The sequence below is a fragment of the Lepidochelys kempii genome, chromosome 3, assembly GCF_965140265.1.
Source record: "Lepidochelys kempii isolate rLepKem1 chromosome 3, rLepKem1.hap2, whole genome shotgun sequence".
Lineage (NCBI taxonomy): Eukaryota > Metazoa > Chordata > Testudines > Cheloniidae > Lepidochelys > Lepidochelys kempii.
The window spans coordinates 182317959-182338062 of record NC_133258.1 but is presented as its reverse complement, the minus strand read 5'-3'; the positions used below and the strand labels follow the sequence as shown (position 1 = coordinate 182338062).

At 41.2% G+C, this 20104-nt stretch overlaps 1 protein-coding gene across 33 annotated transcripts in view; it reads right to left on the bottom strand.

The window, feature by feature from the left end:
• Positions 1-20104, bottom strand: part of NRXN1 (neurexin 1) — a 1248790-nt gene that overhangs the window by 455032 nt on the left and 773654 nt on the right. The window contains exon 1 of one of the 33 annotated variants that reach the window (XM_073339222.1): positions 526-1457. The exons of 29 other annotated variants lie outside the window; for them this stretch is intronic. In XM_073339222.1, coding sequence (XP_073195323.1) covers positions 526-763 — 238 coding nt within the window. In that variant the 5' untranslated portion in view covers positions 764-1457. Of the gene's footprint in view, positions 1-525; positions 1458-20104 lie in introns of those variants that run through there. 3 more of the 33 variants (XM_073339221.1, XM_073339220.1, XM_073339219.1) reach the window with 3 other exon arrangements.

Here is a 20104-nt window from a genome sequence, read left to right as displayed (position 1 = left end):
AACCGGCTTCAGGAGGTGAAGGATCCGCGGAGCTGGCCCAGCTTGGGCTGCAGTAAACTGGGAGGGAGCTCCCACTCAGCCAAGCCGAACAGCGTCTCCTGGGACCCTGCGCTGGGGACTCCTTTGATCTGGGGCTCTCCCTCCTTCTCAGCAGCAGGCGGGTCAGGGGGAGGGTTCATTTACAAATGTCAGTCACCTAAGTCCGCCCCCCACATGCCCATGTTCAGACCGACCCCAGGGGCGCCTCCGCGGACAATAGGGAGTGGGGGGTGACCCGCATCCCCCCCTCCACGCGTCCACTCACCGTAGATCCCTGCCCTATGGCTCACTGACAGCAGATCCTTGCCCCCTATGGATCTCTGACCCCTGTGGACCATTGAGAGTAGCTCCCTGCCCCTGTGGATCACTGGCACTAGGACCAAAGAGGGCCGTGGTTCACGGACAGCAAATGGGCCAGACAAACACCACCAGCAACATGCACACAGGCTGCGGAGCTCGGGGTTACCGAACCGGCACCGAACCCACCGTGTCCGCCTCGCAAGGAAGCCGGTGACCTGTAGATAGCGATAGGCACTGAATGATGTTTGCTGCTGCCATGGAAATGGTGAATGTGGTGAGCACCCAAACTGGAGGCGCTCCACGCCACCCCGAGGAGGCCGCTGAGAGTGAGTGGAACTATCCAGAGCAGGGCCAGGCGACCTCCGGCGCCGCTGCTACTGCTGGTGGGGCCCGGCTCCGGGCTGCATTTCAGCAGCCCCCCCATCCTCTGCTGCACGGCGCGCCGGCCCGCGGGGTCCCCGGCAGGAGCAGCAGCCACAGCAAAGGTGGCAAACTTTGGAGAGAGGCGCGCACAGAGGCACCCCGCGCCCGGGGGCAGCTCACTTCGGCAGGGGGGCCATCTCTTCCTTTGGGGAAAGCTTCCGGGGATCGTTGGGTCCAGGTCGTCTTCTACCCCAAACAATCCGAAACATCGTCACAGGCGGAGAACCACAGTCAGTCCCGAGACTTCCCAGCGAGGGAGAGGGGGCAAAACCAAACCCCCACACTCAACCAACCGCTAGTTCCCCAGCGCTCCTGCTCACTGGCAATGCTCCCCAGTTACAAGTGTGCCAAGCATCGCCTCCTCCTCAGTAATCCACAGGGGAGCCAGTCAGGCCACAGTGGTGCTCCATACGAAAAAGGGGGAGGGGGAACCGCAGCAGCCGGCCGGCCGGCGCCGGAAAAGGGGAGAACACTCACCCCGCTGCTCGCCCCGCCGGTCCGCTCCGAACGGGGGAGCCTCGCGCACAAGCTCGCCCAGCGCGCTCTCACTCGCTCTCGCACACACGCTCTCATACAGAGCGAGGCAATAACCAGGCAGCTGCTCCGGCGCTCTCAGTGGTGACAGGCATACCCGAGGATGTTTTCAGGAGAATAGTGCGCCCCTATGAAAGAAGCTGGGTTGGGGGGAGGGGGGATAACTACGCTTGCGAAGAGAAGTGCTATGCAAATCTGCAGTCTCCGAACAGCAAATCACTGAAGCTTGGATGCAATGCAGAGGACGAGCCTATGTTAAAGAGGGAGGCTGAGTTCAGCTCCAATCCATTCGCCCCGCTTTTTCTCTTCCTTTCAGACGCCACATACTAAAGGAACATGTGTCAGGCAGTGCGGCGAGCATAAGCAAACGACCCCTCCTAATCTGCCATCAGATTCTGGTAACGAATTAGTCTAATGCGGGGCACCATTCCCCTCCTCCAACGGGTCGGATGTGCCGGTGTCTAGAAAGCTCACAGCTTTAAAAGAATGACTTCGGGGGCTTTCATTGGACTAAACTTATCCCACCAGGTGTTCAAACCAGGTCTGCTGAACATGGCTTGCCACTATCCATCTCCTCAAGCGTCTGTTTTGATGAGCTGGTAATTACACACATCACTCCTAACAAAGAGTTCTCATTTTCCCTGACAATGTATGGCTGGGGAAAGCTAGGCAAACCAAAACACAACTAGGAAAGTGATTTAAATGCTTTGATACCGGAACAGCTGGCACAAAACAATGGAAGAAAACATTTGCCTGCATCGCTGCAGATTTAATCCAATATGTTGAAATACTGAATTTAGTATGCTGAATAGGCACATAAACACATATGCTCTTCCTCTTAAAAACAATATAAAAAAGCCATAAAAAGAAATTTCAAGTTTCACTATGAAATTATATAATTCAAATGAAAACGATATTCCCAAGGTATATTGTAGCTCATTGAACATGTATTACAAATTCAGATGCTTTTTAGAAGCCACCAGATGTAGAAGCATATTCCTTGCAATACCATACCTGGACACAACAGGGTGTGTTAACCACGGACTTTCAGCTCTCTTTATTCCAGCAGCTCCAGGCTTTTGTCTGTTTTCTGCTATGCTTTTAGCAGTGTTGTGATCTATGGGGTGAGTATGTGTGAGAGAAAAAAAGTGGGTGAAAAAGTAAAGAAACTTTTATATATATATATATATATATATATATATATATATATATATATATAATTTTAGGGCTGTCACGTGAGTAAAAATAATTGCAATTAATCATGAAATTAAAATAATTAATTTGATTAATCGACTGTTAATATAATACCACATATTTAAATATTTTTTTATTTTTCTACATTTTCAAATATATTGATTTCAGTTACAATATGGAATACAAAGTATACAGTGTTTATATTTATTTTTTAATTACAAGTGTTTGTACTGAAAAAAGACAAAAGAAATCATATTTTTCAATTCACCTCATACAAGTACTGTAGTGCAATCTTTTTATCATGAAAGTTGAACTTACAAATATAGAATTATGTACAAAAAACTGCATTCAAATATAGAAAAATGTAAAATTTTAGAGCCTGCAAGTCTACTCAGTCCTACTTCTTCAGCCAATCGTTCAGACAAATAAGTTTGTTTACATTTTCAGGCGATAATGCTGCCCATTTCTTGTTTACAATGTCACCTGAAAGGGAGAACAGGTGTTCTCATGGTACTGTTGTAGCCGGTGTAGCAAAATATTTACCTGCCAGATGAGCTAAAGATTCATATGCCCCTTCATGCTTCAACCACCATTCCAGGGGACGTGTCCATGCTGATGACGGGTTCTCCTCGAAAACCATCCAAAGCAGTGCCGACTGACGCATGTTTATTTTCATCATCTGAGTCAGATGCCACCAGCAGGCTGATTTTCTTTTTTAGTGGTTTGGATTCTGTAGTTTCTGCATTGGAGTGTTGCTCTTTTACGACTTCTGAAAGCATGTTCCCTACATCATCCCTCCAGATTTTGGAAGGTACTTCAGATTCTTAAATCTTGGGTTGAGTGTTGCAGCTATCTTCATAAATCTCACATTAAGAATGGCCCTATTGGGTCAGAGCAAAGGTCCATCTAGCTCAGTATCCTGTCTTCTGACAGTGGCCAGTGCCAGGTGCCCCAGAGAGAATGAACAGAACAGGTAATCATCAAGTGATCCATCAGGTAAACATCAAGTGATCCATCCTCTGTCGCTCATTCCCATCTTCTGGCAAAGAGAGGCTAAGGACACCATTCCTGCCCATCCTGGCTAATAGCCATTGATGGACCTAGCTTCCATGAATTTATCTAGTTCTTTTTTGAACCCTGTTATGGTCTTGGACTTCACTACATCCTCTGAAAAGGAGTTCCACAGGTTGACTGTGCGTTGTGTGAAGAAATACTTCCTTTTATTTGTTTTAAACCTGCTGCCTATTAATATTGTTTGGTGACCCCTAGTTCTTGTGTTATGAGAAGTAGTAAACAACACTTCCTTATCTACTTTTCTCTATACCAGTCATGATTTTATAGACCTCAATCATATCTCCCTTTAGCTGTCTCTTTTCCAAGCTGAAAAGTCCCAGTCTTATTAATCTCTCCTCATACGGAAGACGTTCCATACCCCTATCATTTTTGTTGCCCTTTTCTGAACCTTTTCCAATTCCAATATATCTTTTTTGAGATGAGTCGACCACATCTGCACACAGTATTCAAGATGTGGGCATACCATGGATTTATACAGAGGCAACATGATATTTTCTGCCCTATTATCTATCCCTTTCTTAATTATTCCCAGCATTCTGTTTGCTTTTTTGACTGCTGCTGCACATTGAGTGGATGTTTTCAAAGAACTATCCACAATGACTCCAAGATCTCTTTCTTGAGTGGTAACAGCTCATTTAGACTCCATCTTTTTATATGTATAGTTGGGATTATGCTTTCCAATGTGCATTACTTTGCATTTATCAACATTAAATTTCATCTGCCATTTTGTTGCTCAGTCAGCCAGTTTTGAGAAATCCTTCACAGTCTGCCTGGGTCTTAACTATCTTTAGTAATTTTGTATCATCTGCAAATTTTGTCACCCCTTTTTCCACATCATTTATGAATATGTTGAATAGGATTGGTCCCAGAACAGACCCCTGGGGGACACCACTACTTACCTCTCTCCATTCTGAAAACTGACCACTTATACCTACCCTTTGTTTCCTATCTTTTAACCAGTTATCAGTCCATGAGAGCACCTTCCCTCTTATCCTGTGGCAGCTTACTTTGCGTAAGAGCCTTTGGTGAGGGATCTTGTCAAAGGCTTTCTGAAAATCTGAGTACACTGTATCCACTGGGTCCACATGCTTGTTGACCCCCTCAAAGAATTCTAGAAGATTGGTGAGGCATGATTTCCCTTTACAAAAACCATGTTGACTGTTCCTCAACAAATTATGTTTATCTGTATGTCTGACAATATTGTTCTTTTTTATGGTTTCTACCCATTTGACCGGTAATGAAGTCAGGTTTACAGGCCTGTAATTGCTGGGATCACCTCTACAGCCCTTTTTAAAAATTGGTGGCACATTAGCTATCCTCCAGCCATCTGGTACAGAAGCTGATTTAAATGGTAGGTTACAGATTACAGTTAGTAGTTCTGCAATTTCACATTTGAGTTCCTTTAGAACTCTTGGGTGAATACCATCTGGTCCTGGTGACTTACTACTATTTAATTTATCAATTTGTTCCAAAACCTTCTCTAATGATACCTCAATCTGGGACAGTTCCTCAGATCTGTCACCTAAAAAGAATGCCTCAGGTTTGGGAATCTCCCTCACATCCTCATGCAAAGAATTCATTTAGTTTCTCCGCAATGGCCTTATCATCCTTGAGTGCTCCTTTAGCACTTCAATCGACCAATGACCCCACTGGTTGTTTAGCAGGCTTCCTGCTTCTGATGTACTTACAAAGAAATGGCTATTACTTTTTGAGTCTTTGGCTAACTGTTCCTCAAATTCTTTTTTGCCCTTCCTAATTGTATTTTTACACTTCATTTGCCAGTGTTTATGCTCCTTTCTATTTTCCTCACTTGGATTTAACTTCCACTTTTTAAAGGATGCCTTTTTGCCTCTCACTGCTTCTTTTATTTTGTTGTTTAGCCATGATGGCTCTTTTTTGGTGTTCTTACTATGGTTTTTAATTTGGGGTATACATTTAAGCTGAGCCTCTATTATGGTGTCTTTAAAAAGTTTCCATGCAGCTTGCAGAGATTTCACTTTTGGCACTGTACACTTTAATTTCTGTTTAACTAACCTCCTCATTTTTGTGTAGTTCCTCTTTCTGAAATTAAATGCTAAAGTACTGAACATTGTTACCTTCTATGTGTTTTGTCAAATCTGCAGTGAAAGTGTTCTTAAAATGAACAACAACATGTACTGGGTCATCATCCGAGACTGCCATAACATGAAATATATGACAGAATGCAGGTAAAACAGAGCAGAGGACATACAATTCTCCCCCAAGGAGTTCAGTCACAAATGTAATCAATGCATTATTTTTTTAATGAGCATCTCAGCATGGAAGCATGTCCTCTGGAATGGTCACTGAAACATGAAGGGGCATACAAATGTTTAGCATATCTGGTATGTAAATACCTTGCAATGATGGCTACAAAAGTGCCATGCAAATGCCTGTTCTCACTTTCTGGTGAATTGTAAATAAGAAGAGGATAGTATTATCTCCTGTAAATGTAAACAAACTTGTTTGTCTTAGCAACTGGCTGAACAAGAAGTAGGACTGAGTGGACTTGTACGCTCTGAAGTTTTACATTGTTTTGTTTTTTGAGTGCAGTTATGTAACAAAAAAAATCTACATTTGTAAATTGCACTTTCAGAACAAAGAGATTGCACTACAGTACTTGTATAAGGTGAATTGAAAAATACTATTTCTTCTGTTTATCATTTTTACATTGCAAATATTTGTAATCAAAATATACACTTTGATTTCAATTACAACACAGAATAAAAAATATATATGAAAGTGTAGAAAAACATCCAAAATATTTAATACATTTCAATTGGTATTCTCTTGTTTAACAATAAAATTAAAACTGCTATTAATCGCAATTCATTTTTATCACAATTTTTTTGAGTTAATCACGTGAGTTAACTGTGATTAATCAACAGATCATATATATATATATATATATATATTTATATTTATATATATATAAATTGAAAAGAATCCTAATATGAGTATACATTTTCTTAGACACTTTCTAACTAGGTTCACCGGGGGAAGGAGACCAAAACCCTGAGGTAAGTGGGGAAGTGGGATACCGGGAGGAAGCATGAGCAGGAGAGCCTGATGGTCGAGTTCAGGATCCTGATACAAGGAAGAAAGGACAGCAGCAGAATACAGACCCTGGACTTCAGAAAAGCAGACTTTGACTCTCTCAGGGAAGTGATGGGCAGGATCCCCTGGGAGAATAACATGAGGGGGAAAGGAGTCCAGGAGAGATGGCCTTACTTTAAAGAATCCTTATTGCGGTTACAGGAACAAAGCACCCCAATGTGTAGAAAGAATAGTAAATATTGCAGGCAACCAACTTGGCTTCACAGTGAAATCCTTGTTGATCTTAAACACAAAAAAGAAGCTCAGAAGAAGTGGAAGATTGGACAAATGACCAGGGAGGAGTATAAAGATATTGCTCAGGCATGCAGGAGTGAAATCAGGAAGGCCAAACCACACTTGGAGTTGCGGCTAGCAAGAGATGTTAAGAGTAAAAAGAAGGGTTTCTTGAGGTATGTTAGCAACAAGAAGGTGGTCAAGGAAAGTGTGGGCCCCTTACTGAATGAGGGAGGCAACCTAGTGACAGAGGATGTGAAAAAAGCTAATGTGCTCAATGCTTTTTTTGCCTCTGTCTTCAGGAATAAGGTCAGCTGCCAGACTACTGCACTGGGCAGCACAGTATGGGGAGGAGGTGACCAGCCCTCTGTGGAGAAAGAAGTGGTTTAGGACTATTTAGAAAAGCTGGACGAGCACAAGTCCATGGGGCCAGATGCGCTGCATCTGAGAGTGCTAAAGGAGTTGGCAGATGTGATTGCAGAGCCATTGGCCATTATCTTTGAAAACTCATGGTGATCGGGGAGGTTCCGGACGACTGGAAAAAGGCGAATGTAGTGCCCATCTTTAAAAAAGGGAAGAAGGAGGACCCGGGGAACTATAGGCCACCTCAGCCTCACCTCAGTCCGTGGAAAAATCATGGAGCAGGTCCTCAAGGAATCAATTCTGAAGCACTTAGAGGAGAGGAAAGTGATCAGGAACAGTCAGCATGGATTCACCAAGGGCAAGTCATGCCTGACTAATCTAATTGCCTTCTATGATGAGATAACTGGCTCTGTGGATGAGGGGAAAGCGGTGGATGTGTTATTCCTTGACTTTAGCAAAGCTTTTGACACGGTCTCCCACAGTATTCTTGCCAGCAAGTTAAGGAAGTATGGGCTGGATGAATGGACTATAAGGTGGACAGAAAGTTGGCTAGATCATCGGGCTCAATGGGTAGTGATCAATGGCTCCACGTCTAGTTGGCAGCTGGTATCAAGCGGAGTGCCCCAACGGTCGGTCCCGGGGCCGGTTTTGTTCAATATCTTCATTAATGATCTTGAGGATGGTGTGGATTGCACCCTCAGCAAGTCTGCAGATGACACGAAGCTGGGGAGAGAGGTAGACAGGCTGGAGAGTAGGGATAGGATCCAGAGGGACCTAGACAAATTGGAGGATTGGGCCAAAAGAAATCTGATGAGGTTGAACAAGGACAAGTGCAGAGTCCTGCACTTAGGACCGAAGAATCCCATGCACTGCTACAGACTAGGGACCGAATGGCTCGGCAGCAGTTCTGCAGAAAAGGACCTAGGGGTTACAGTGGACAAGGAGCCAGATATGAGTCAACAGTGTACCCTTGTTGCCAAGAAGGCCAATGGCATTTTGGGCTGTATACGTAGGGGCATTGCCAGCAGATCGAGGGACATGATCGTTCCCCTCTATTCAACATTGGTGAGGCCCCATCTGGAGTACTGTGTCCAGTTTTGGGCCCCACACTACAAGAAGGATGTAAAAAGATTGGAAAGCATCCAGCGGAGGGCAAGAAAAATTATTAGGGGTCTGGAACACATGACTTATGAGGAAAGGCTGAGGGAACTGGGATTGTTTAGTCTGCAGAAGAGAAGAATGAGAGGGGATTTGATAGCTGCTTTTAACTACCTGAGAGGTGATTCCAGAGAGGATGGATCTAGACTATTCTCAGTGGTAGAAGAGGACAGGACGAGGAGTAATGGTCTCAAGTTGCAGTGGGGGAGGTTTAGGTTGGATATTAGGGAAAACATTTTCACTAGTTGGGTGGTGAAGCACTGGAATGCGTTACCTAGGGAGGTGGTGGAATCTCCTTCCTTTGAAGTTTTTATGGTCAGGGTTGACAAAGCTCTGGCTGGGATGATTTAGTCGGGGATTGGTCCTGCTTTGAGCAGGGTTGGACTAGATGCCCTCCTGAGGTCCCTTCCAGCCCTGAGATTCTATGATTCACCGGACACATTACAGCAGAGCAGCTGTGCTGATGTTGCACTTCTAGTGGAGACTAGCCCTTAGTCACTGAGTAAAGTTATGCACATGTATGGAGTCTAAGGCCTGGTGTACAGTAGAAAATTAAGTCATCTTAACTATATTGCACAGGGGCATAAAAAATCCACAGTCTCAAGAGGCATAGTTAAGCTGATTTAACATCCTGGTGTAAACAGCACTAGGTTGATGGAAAAATTATTCCATCAATTTTTTCCATCAACCTCGCTACCATCTCTCGGGGTGTTGGATTACCTAGGGCTAGTCTCTGCTAGAAGTGCTACATCCGTGCAGCTGCATTGCTGTAACGCATCTGGTGAAGAACTCTCCCATCGATATAATAACTCTACCTCCATGAGAGGTGGTAGCTATGTTGGTGGGAGAAGCTGTCCACATTGGCACTTGGGTCAGTGTAATTTATATTGCTCTGAGGTGTGGATTAGTTATAAATTATAAATTATAGCAGCACAAATTATACCAAAATAAGTAGGCTGGCAGCAGGTAGCACAACCTGAAAGCTCAGTGGGAAGAACAACAAAAAATAGACACTGGGGGCGGGGTCACCAGGCCCGTCCTACTGTATCTACAGTATCTACACTGAAGTGCTACAGCACTGCAACTGCAGCTGTGTGGTTCCACCACTGTTTCATTTCAAGTGTAGACAAGACCTTAAAGAGTTTTTTCTATCTATGGTACTTATAGCCCTCTGAGCACTTCACAATATTTAAAGTATTTGTCCTCACAACCTCCCTGTGAAGTGGAGATTATCACCATTTTACAAAGGGGAACTGAGGTACACAGGGCCAGATTAACTTTTTTTGGGCCTGACGCCAAACATATTTGTGGGCCCCCATGAGGGCAATGGAGCATGGTGCAGGGAGGTCAGTCCCTGGAGGTCAGGTCTAGTGACAACCTGCTAAATCAATGGCAGTGCGCTCTCCGGTCGAATCTGGTACTCCAGCTCCCAGAGAGGAGCAAGGTAAATTGACTGGAGAGTGTCGCCGATCAATGCAGCACAATGAAGACACTGGGGTAAGTGATATAGGTTACGTCAACTCCAGTTATGTTACTCACGTAGGTGGAGCAGCATAACATAGAGCAACTTACTTTGGTAGTGAAGACAAACCCTGAGTAGCACAACACCCGAATCCTTTTTTGGGTGCAAGACTAAGTGATTTGCCCAAGGTCACACAGGAAGTCTGTGGCACAGCAGGGACTTGTGTATCCCAAAGAGTAGGCTAGAGCCCTAGCCACTGGACCATACTTCCTAACTTTTTGAAACTGAAAAGACTGCAGGAAGAAGAAGAATAAAACCCAAAATGAAATTTCAAAAATTAAAAAAAAGAAGAAGAAAGGAAAATGAAAAAGAAAGTTAAAAGAAGTGGTTGTCTGGAATCTGCAAGACACTCATACAATTACAGACTCTAATGTATATTTCCTACTTGTGTAAATTATTTTTTGTTTCCAAAATTTCCTCCTGTATCTGTTACCACTTTGCCAGGTCATTATTCAATTGGTGAAACAGCTCCACAAAAAGAAGTTATTCCTCCCTGTCACTGAAACCAACCTTTCAATAACCTTTTCACATATAGTACTGCAGTTTTAAAAAACATCCATTATTGTCCTGACTGCTCATAATGACTATAGCCCTTCTACAGATGGGTAATTTAAAATGGATATGACTGGATATGGAAATGCAGTATTATCAATCATGCAGATAAATATTTAGCACAGATGGATATAAGGCTGACAAATGTTGAATGGGCCCTCTGTCTCTCAATCGTTCATCAGGAAACCAACTCTACTACTGCTTAAATGTGCAACATTTTTGCCATTAATTAAAAAAGGGAACAGAATTGGGCCACAGTTTAAGGTCTATTAGGTCTCAGCCTTGCAACAGTTTTGCTCCTTAGGGCCTGTCATAAATACAAAGGGAAGGGTAAACACCTTTAAAATCCCTTCTGGCTAGAGGAAAAACCCTTTCACCTGTAAAGGGTTAAGAAGCTAGGATAACCTCGCTGGCACCTGACCAAAATGACAAATGAGGAGACAAGAGACTTTCAAAGCTGGAGGGGGGGTGGGAAAGGGTCTGTGTCTGTCTGTGTGATGCTTTTGCTGGGGACAGAACAGGAATGGAGTCTTAGAACTTAGTAAGTAATCTAGCTAGATATGCGCTAGATTATAATTTCTTTAAATGGCTGAGAAAATAAGATGTGCTGAATAGAATGGATATTCCTGTCTTTGTGTCTTTTTGTAACTTAAGGTTTTGTCGAAAGGGATTCTCTATGTTTTTAATCTAATTACCCTGTAAGGTATTTACCATTCTGATTTTACAGAGATGATTCTTTTTATTTTTTCTTCTATTAAAATTCTTATTGTAAGAAACTGAATGCTTCTTTTCATTGTTCTTAAGATCCAAGGGTTTGGATTGGTGAGGATTTTTATCAAACCTTCCCCAGGAAGGGGGGTGCAAGGCTTTGGTGAGGATTTTGGGGGGAAAGACGTTTCCAAATGGCTCTTTCCCAGTAATAAACCTGGTTAGACATTTGGTGGTGGCAGCGAAAGTCCAAGGGTAAAAGGTAAAATAGTTTGTACCTTGGGGAAGTTTTAACTTAAGCTGGTAAAAGTAAGCTTAGGAGGTTTTCATGCAGGTCCCCACATCTGTATCCTAGAGTTCAGAGTGGGGAAGGAACCTTGACAGGGCCCCTTCAACCTGTGCAAAGCCCTGTTGACTATAAGAGAACTTGGAGTGAATGTAAGGCTTTTTGTAGATCCCTCTGCAAGATCAGAGCCTTAGTGTAAATCCTTACTACTGGACCTGCTGTTTCATTTATCATCCAGGAGCCTTTATAAAGTACCTAAATATCAGGTATGAATGAATAAAATAATTTGATTGTTAGGTACTTCATCTAATATTGTACAGTACGCCTTGAAGATGAAAAAGATGTATAAGTGCTAAGGTGTACTATTTATGCAGTGCACATATACAGATGCTGCTAAAGTTTCTAGTGCAAATCTGTGTTTGGAGACTTCTTGGAGAGAGCCCATAATGGCTCGTTTTTACGTGTTACAGTCTACCATGTTAATCAGGATTTAGGGACTCAAAACTATGGATCATTTGACTGCTGTATATTCCAACTAAGAGCTATGGGCACTGAGAGTAACAAACACCTAGCAGGTGCGGCTCTTCACATCAACAAATTGTGGCCATCACAACATCTGAGCCTTTATTAGCTTTTTCCGGCTTCTTAAGAACATAATATTTGAAGGAACACAAAGGGATGTCTGAAAAGTAGAGACTAAAGTTGCAAGATGATTTGTACTTTAAAAATTCTCAACACAATATTGAAATAAACTGCTCACTGTAAGTGAGCTTTCTGCTGTTCCTAACATTCTGATATTCCATGGAATTCAAGGCCTCCTACAGCAATGGATAAAAAAACTAGCAACAACACTAGGATCCTGCTCTCACTTTGTGCTCCTGTAATCCCCATCCCTCACTCCACCTCCTCTCCTTAGTTCTCCTTGGAGATATCAGCTAAAGCTCACTAACAGAAGTAAGAAATAACATATTTGAAAGAACAAAAAGAGGGTGGACCTTCCCAGTAACTCTATAGGATGTAGAGTAGCTGGGATTACTGTGTAAGGAGGTTACAGAGTTGAAAGATCATTTTCCAGTTTGGAAGGTGAGGTTCAGTCTGCAGCCAACACCATGGTCTGATGGCTGTTGTGAGTTATGTGATGTTTATATAAAATCAATAAAACACAGTTGCTCCATCCTGCCATGCAAGAGACACAGATTTGATTTCTGAGCATGGCTTCTCGTTGCCTGATCCCTCTGGCTGGGAGCAGTATGGAGTTAATGTTGGACTCATTTGAGGAAATAACACTTTATATCACTCTGCTCTGATTCTTGTAGCAGAGAGAGAAGCCAAGAGGAAACTTACCCAAGTTCTGGGGAAAGGTGTTGCATTGTAGGTCCTAGAAGAGACATGTAGGAAGCAAGCCACTGACAACAACAAAGAGGTTGCAGGTAGTGGGAATGACACGGGAAAGAGAAAATGGTGGGAGGAGAAAGGAAGAGATAAAAAAAGGGATAAGTAGGTCAAGAAGAATGGTGAAGAGAGAGGGAAGGGGAAAGAAGAGCAGCAGTGAGAAGGACAAGAAAGAAAGCAATAAAAGGGAGGAAGAATTCATGAAAGGTGGAGAAGGATGGAAAGAGGAAAAGGAGATTAACAGGTAGAAAGAATGTAGGGAAAGGACAAGAGGTAAAATCCTCTCTTTTTCATTTTTGTGACTGGGGAAAACATTTCTCTCTACTCTGAAGGAAATTGTGGTAGTCAGACACTTCCAGTCTTTTAATGTTTTTTTTTTAAAAAAAAAAAAAAACTAATTGGGAGTTCTTAACACTCAGAGTTAAGCTTTTTAATGAAAAGTAAAAGTTAAAAGTGTCTGCGAGTAAACACTGTTAAAACCTATGGTAAGCAACATTTCTTACTTAAAATAGGGGGATTTCAGAGTCATTTTTACCTCCTACTGACATGAGTGGAATATGAATCCCTGTTAGCTGTGTACTTAGGATAAAGGTAGGTGAAGTTGAAATGGATGTTGTCATAAGTATAAAGGGAAGGGTAAACACCTTTAAAATCCGTCCTGGCCAGAGGAAAAACCCTTTCACGTGTAAAGGGTTAAGAAGCTAGGATAACCTCGCTGGCACCTGACCAAAATGACCAATGAGGAGACAAGATACTTTCAAAAGCTGGGGGGAGGGAGAAACAAAGTCTGTGTGTTGTTTTTTTCCAGGAACAGAAAAGGAATGGAGTCTTAGAATTTAGTAAGTAATCTAGCTAGATATGTGTTAGATTCTGTTTTGTTTAAGTGGCTGATAAAATAAGCTGTGCTGAATGGAATGTATATTCCTGGTTTTGTGTCTTTTTGTAACTTAAGGTTTTGCCTAGCGGGATTCTCTATATTTTTTAATCTGATTACCCTGTAAGGTATTTACCATCCTGATTTTACAGAAGGGATTCTTTTACCTTTTCTTCACTTAAAATTCTTCTTTTAAGAACCTGATTGCTTTTTCATTGTTCTTAAGATCCAAGGGTTTGGGTCTGTGTTCACCTATGCAAATTGGTGAGGACTTTTATCAAGCCTTCCCCAGGAAAGGGGGTGTAGGGTTTGGGGAGGATTTTTGGGGGAAAGACGTTTCCAAGCAGGCTCTTTCCCTGTTATATATTTGTTAGACACTTGGTGGTGGCAGCAATAAAGTCCAAGGGCAAAAGGTAAAATAGTTTGTACCTTGAGGAAGTTTTAACCTAAGCTGGTCAAAATAAGCTTCGGGGGTTTTTCATGCAGGTCCCCACATCTGTACCCTAGAGTTCAGAGTGGGGAAGAAACCTTGACAGATGTGGTTTTAATTCCCAAGGGCAGAGAACCCTGAACTTAAACCCAATTTGCTGATGTTTATGTTGTAATGCCAGCCTCCAGTGGCCCCACTTGAAGGACGACACTATGGTGGCAGGAGGGCTGGAAATATGGGCCTTGTCTAAACTAGTGAAAATAAGGGATTTATTTTTTATTAGTGTTAGCTCTGTCAAGCTAATGTAATTGGATGGAAACACCTACTCAACACCTAGGACTTGTCTACAAATATCATATGCTATAATCAAGCTAAAAGTGTTAAACCATGTCTGCTTTGGTGTTAAATGGGGTTTTCATTCCAGTTAAATTAGTGAGGGTATGTGTACAATTCAACTGGAAGGCATGAGTGTAGTATGTGTAGACATACCTGTGCTAGCTTTGATCTTTGATTCTCCCAATGTTGCTGAAGAAATTGGCACTGTAGCACCACAGAAGAATGCGATCCCTGACTACAACCAAAATTCTACTAATTTGGACTCCTCAGCAACTGCTCCTGCTAGAAAAAAGGTGCAAGAACAGTTTGCAAATTAATCATCATGTAGATAGATGAAGATCAAGAGTGAATGCCTATAATAGAATCCAGAGTTGCGGGACACTGCTAAATATATATTCAGTATGAATACCCTAATGATACACAATCCCTGTTTATTGTTTAAAGGTCTCTAAACAATAGGAACAATGTATGGATTACTGCACCTTCTGTACCATGTGTTGCATACAGGCTGTGGGCTCTGTGGCTGTTTATTGGAACATTAAGTGAGGTATTATGCTGTCAGATAAAATAAAATGAAAGGCTGGCGTAAGCGCAGGTGCAAGTCTCCCTAGATGGAAAGTCCACTGGGAGGAAGTTGCAGTGGCAAAAATTTGTCACAGCCTCTGCTTCATTACAGGGGTGCAGAGATAGCCAGAATAATCTCAAAACAGACTGTGCTGGTTAGGGAGTCAGTGTAGCTGGGGTAGCCAAGAAGTGCTGATTCAACATATCCTCTGAGAATTTTTTTCCTAATGGGGTTTCTCTGGAGTCTTCCTGGACAAAGATTCCAGCTGCCTTCCTCCAGTAAAACTGGAAGGAAACAATATGGCAGTGCCATTGCTTGTCTTCCCTAAGTGAATCACTTCTGGCACAGGGATGTGTAATGTAAAACAGTTTGGAATTCCACCCTGGCAGTCATACCAGTATATAATTTCTTTAAGATCTGGCACCAAGTCTGCTACAAAAAAACTATATACATTCTTGTTGAAAAATGTTAGTCTACACGATCAGCAAATTTGAGCTAAATCAAACAATGCAGCCATTTCTTTTACACACCCAGAAAGCACTAGTCAATACTGTGCACAAATAAGACAGAGAGGCAAAAAAGAAGCAGAGACCACTAACTACTTCTAACTTTAAAATGTTCAAATATAGCTTTTGTTTCAAATTTGCTTTTAAAAAAGTATCACAATTGAGCTAAGACTTTGCATTCCAGCTTGTAGCAGCAAGCAAATGTCTATATCTAAGTTATAAACCCCTAAATATAGGAGTTTAAAATGGAGATGACATTTTTAAATGTAGTGGTGCAAGTAGTGCCAATATAACCTAATATATTAGCCCTGACGGGATGGAGATTTGATTGCTGGTTTCAAAAACCTCTCTGTGGCTCCATTCAAATTGCATAATTATTCTATATCCTTCAAGTTCTTTAACATACATTTCAAATGGCATGTTGTATGTTCTAAAATATTTATTTTTGGGAGACTATTTGATTACCACCCCACACACACTTTCAAAAGATATATATGACCTCAGAGGTACATGAAAAAAATCATTAATCAGGTTTATACTGTGCACCAATTTTATGTATTTATTTATTTATTTTGTGTGGAAGACTTACTTTTTTCCAAGATTTCCTCACTTATGTTGCCAAACTGATTCCCCGAGAGAGCCATGTGTTTATCTTGACAGGTGTGAGTGAGATCTGAGTCTCGGTGGAATTGTTACTGGTTGCTTTGAGGTACAGTAGAAAACATTAAATTTGCAAACTGATGAACAATTCTGTAATGGCAGTTGAAAACAAAAACAAGGGAGGTCCCAGTGAAGGAAGAGAAAAAAAATGCAATTTCTTGCTGCTACAGCTTGGAAAGAAAATCACTGTTGCCTTTGGTATGCTATCTTAAAAAAAAAAAAATCTCCATACTGACAATGACAAAACTTCATTAATTAAAGATAGCAGCTTCTAAATATTAAATAGTTCATTGCCTTAGTTGTGTACAATTAGGATTTCTCAACCCTGAGTTGTAATGTGCTCCATTTCTGCAATCCATATCAAAAATATAATTAAAACAATAGGTGTTTTTAACCAACACACTGAAGCAGTTTCAAGCAAGATGAAACAAGCCAGTATCTCTTCCAACCAGCCATATATTTTGCTTTTAATTATGATTTGATATGTACTGTGTATGTGTATATTTGCATCTGTATGCGCACGTGTAAGATCAGAACATAAGGGGGAAAACAAAACTACCACCCCTAACACTTCCTCAGTAAGTCATCTTCTGGGAATGTGCTGCTGAATTAGGTAGAAACCTATACCAGCACCCCAAAGAATAGCTACAGTACATGCAACTTCAGCTTTGATACAGTATATCAAATCCTTAATTTCTTTTTTCAGTTTCCCATGTAAATTTTCACCTTGCTTCAGTATTAACAAATGTCCACTTGAGACTTAAAGAGCATTTTATAGTCAAGCTCCCCCCCCCCTTTTTATTTACTTCAAGAACAATTTAGCAGTCAAGCCTCAGCAGAGGGATAAGAAAATAGATACAGTGAAAGGAGAGCAAGAGCATGGTTCCTCTCTCCTTCAGCACCAGCACCCAGAAACAGTATGAAACCAATGGATCATGAAGAAAAGCAATTTCCTACTTCAGGGATTAAGCAGTGCCCTCTTTTGTATTGTTAAATGAAAGTTTTATATTTTTTTTCAAGTAATACTGATTTTTTTTCCAATTTAAATAAATACACTCTAGAGAAGCTATAACAGATCCCAAAACATATCCCTTCCTAGCTAATCAATAGCACAGATAAAACCATTATGTTGTACTTCTTTGAGCATTCCTACTGATGGAGCAAGAAAAATTAAGCTGCTACACAAGCCAAAGATAATTACCTTAAAAAGGAAGAATTTCAAGTGATACATGAGATCTCTTGTTTTCTTGATGACAAATATAGGTGATTTTAATATAAAAAATATATATATAATTATGTTGCAGCATTCAAACAGAGACAGGTATCTAAGTTTTACTAGTATAGTACAAGCTTTCCCAAACAAGTGGCATCGCAGAGTTAATTACTCCTCTGTCTGTATTCAGTTAAGGCTCTGGATCATATATAATATGCTCTTTTATAATATGAACCTAAGTATCCCTTTGGTAGTGGGATGAAGATGTGAGTTCTATTCCTGTCTCTGCCACAGACTTCCTGTGAGACCTTGGGCAAATCACTGCAAACCACTGCTCATATAAGAATCAGTTGACAAGAGGAGTCAGTGGTACTATTCCCATGAGCAAGGACAACTTGCATGGGTAAAATTTGTCAGAATTGGACCACTAAGGCCCAATTCTTAGAAGGGGCTGAATACCTCTATTTCCAATTGCAATCAATCAGGTACTGTGTGCCTTAATTTCCTCATATGTAAAACTGGGATAACAACTTGTAAGTATTTCACAGTGTGAGACTAAATACTATCTTTAAAGTATTCTGAGATAACTGGATGATAAGTGTTAAAATATCTAAGAATTATACTTAGTATTCCCATTGATCTGTGAGCCCTCATCAATTTTACAATTAATTATGAATAGGAAAGTATAGGTCCCAATCCTGCAAACCTCTGTTCACCCTTACTTAATGAGTCTAATATGAGAGAGAACTATTCATGTAAATGTGGTTTGTAGGATCACGCCCATCCTCCCAAGTTATGATTTCAAATAATAGCTGTACATATAAAGACTTTGGGGACAGAAACTCATTTAGCTTATCCCACAATTGCATTTTCGGCTTTTTTTTTAAAAGAGTCATGTTTAAGGAAGCTACATATTTTCTTGGCTCAGATCTGGCATACACCGTGTACTTAAATAAAAGAAACCCAAATTATCTTTCTATGAGAGGTTGTGACAGAAAAGAAAATGCAAAAAAATTCAGCTATGACTGTATGCCTCAATCCAAATTTGCCTTATTTTGCCAGTGCATTCAAAAATGTAATAAAGAATGTTTAATCTTTAAGGGTTTTCAGTTTTGCTTGCTTTTCTCAGTTTATGTCAAAACAATAATAGAAGTAGTGGAGCTGTGGAGGTATATGTATACTCGTACGAAGAGGAATGCACAAATACAGATTTTTAAAATGCTGCTATAATACTAATTTTTAAACAAGTACCAAGGGCTGGATCCTAGCGCCCATCAAAGACAATGGCAAAATTCTCATTGCCTCCCATAGGAAACCAACTGGGCCCTAAGTATAGATTATTAACCTGGAGCCTGATCCTTCAATCCTTGCATGCCCAGAACAGCCACTGACTGCCACAGGGTGTTTTGGGTGCACTAGAAACACAGGCTCAGGGGCCAGCTCATGTTATGTTACATTCAGTATTGCTGCCCAGATAAACTTTCAGAAGCTGGCTCTTTGTTTAGAAAGTTTTCAGAAACACTATATTGAGCCAATAGACTATTATAGTTCCTTCACATTTAACAGGCTAGAAGTACTTGTGGCACCTTAGAGACTAACCAATTTATTTGAGCATGAGCTTTCGTGAGCTATGGCTCACTTCATCAATGCATCCGATGAAGTGAGCCGTAGCTCACGAAAGCTTATGCTCAAATAAATTGGTTAGTCTCTAAGGTGCCACAAGTACTCCTTTTCTTTTTGTGAATACAGACTAACACGGCTGCTACTCTGAAACCTGTCATTTAACAGGCTGTCAATCCATGGAGCCTTTTCCACTTTGATGTGCACAAAGAACTGCCAGTAATGTTAACCAGGGTTATGCACAAGTATTGGGTGGCACACCTAGTATGGATTGCTATGCTGTTTCCATATCCCTGATCCTTTCAGAGCAGTTGTTTATTTGCTGCACAGGGTTGTGGTGCATATGCTTCTGATTTTGGAAGTTATCTTAACAACAACATTTAGCACTTATATCGTGCTTTTCATAGAAGGATAAGCATACATAAGTCCATACTACACCGTCATTATCATGGGCAAAACTCCAAAGTTCTTACTTAGTTTTCACTCAATCCTTACTCAGGAAACACTCTAATCGGAGGCATTGAGAAACTAAACGTGATGTGATACAGAGTAACTCTTCAAATACTAAGACCGCTTGTCTCCCATTGACTTCAATCCTATAAATTAATGTAAAATAACAAAAAAAAGAATTGTTCCTTCAGTCTGACTTGTGTATGATAAGGGAAGGTGAAGCTGAAGTCATTCCAATAGTTTATGAATGGCAGAGCACATAGAGATAAGGTTTACATTGCCAAAATACTTTTGAGCTCTAAAGCAGCGTGGCTTTGCACTGACTAGATTATACATAAGAGTCTAACGGACTGATCCTCTGCAGATGTGAATCTGGATATCTCCTTTCAAGTTAATGGAATTACATCAATTTATACCAGCCCAGGACTTGGCCAATATCTTAGTGCTAAAATATTTCAATACAATCAATATGAAATATAAATTATTAAACCCTATTTTTATTCTCACCTCCTTTGCTAATGATCAATTTATTATTAATGCAAAAAGAGATTTAGAGC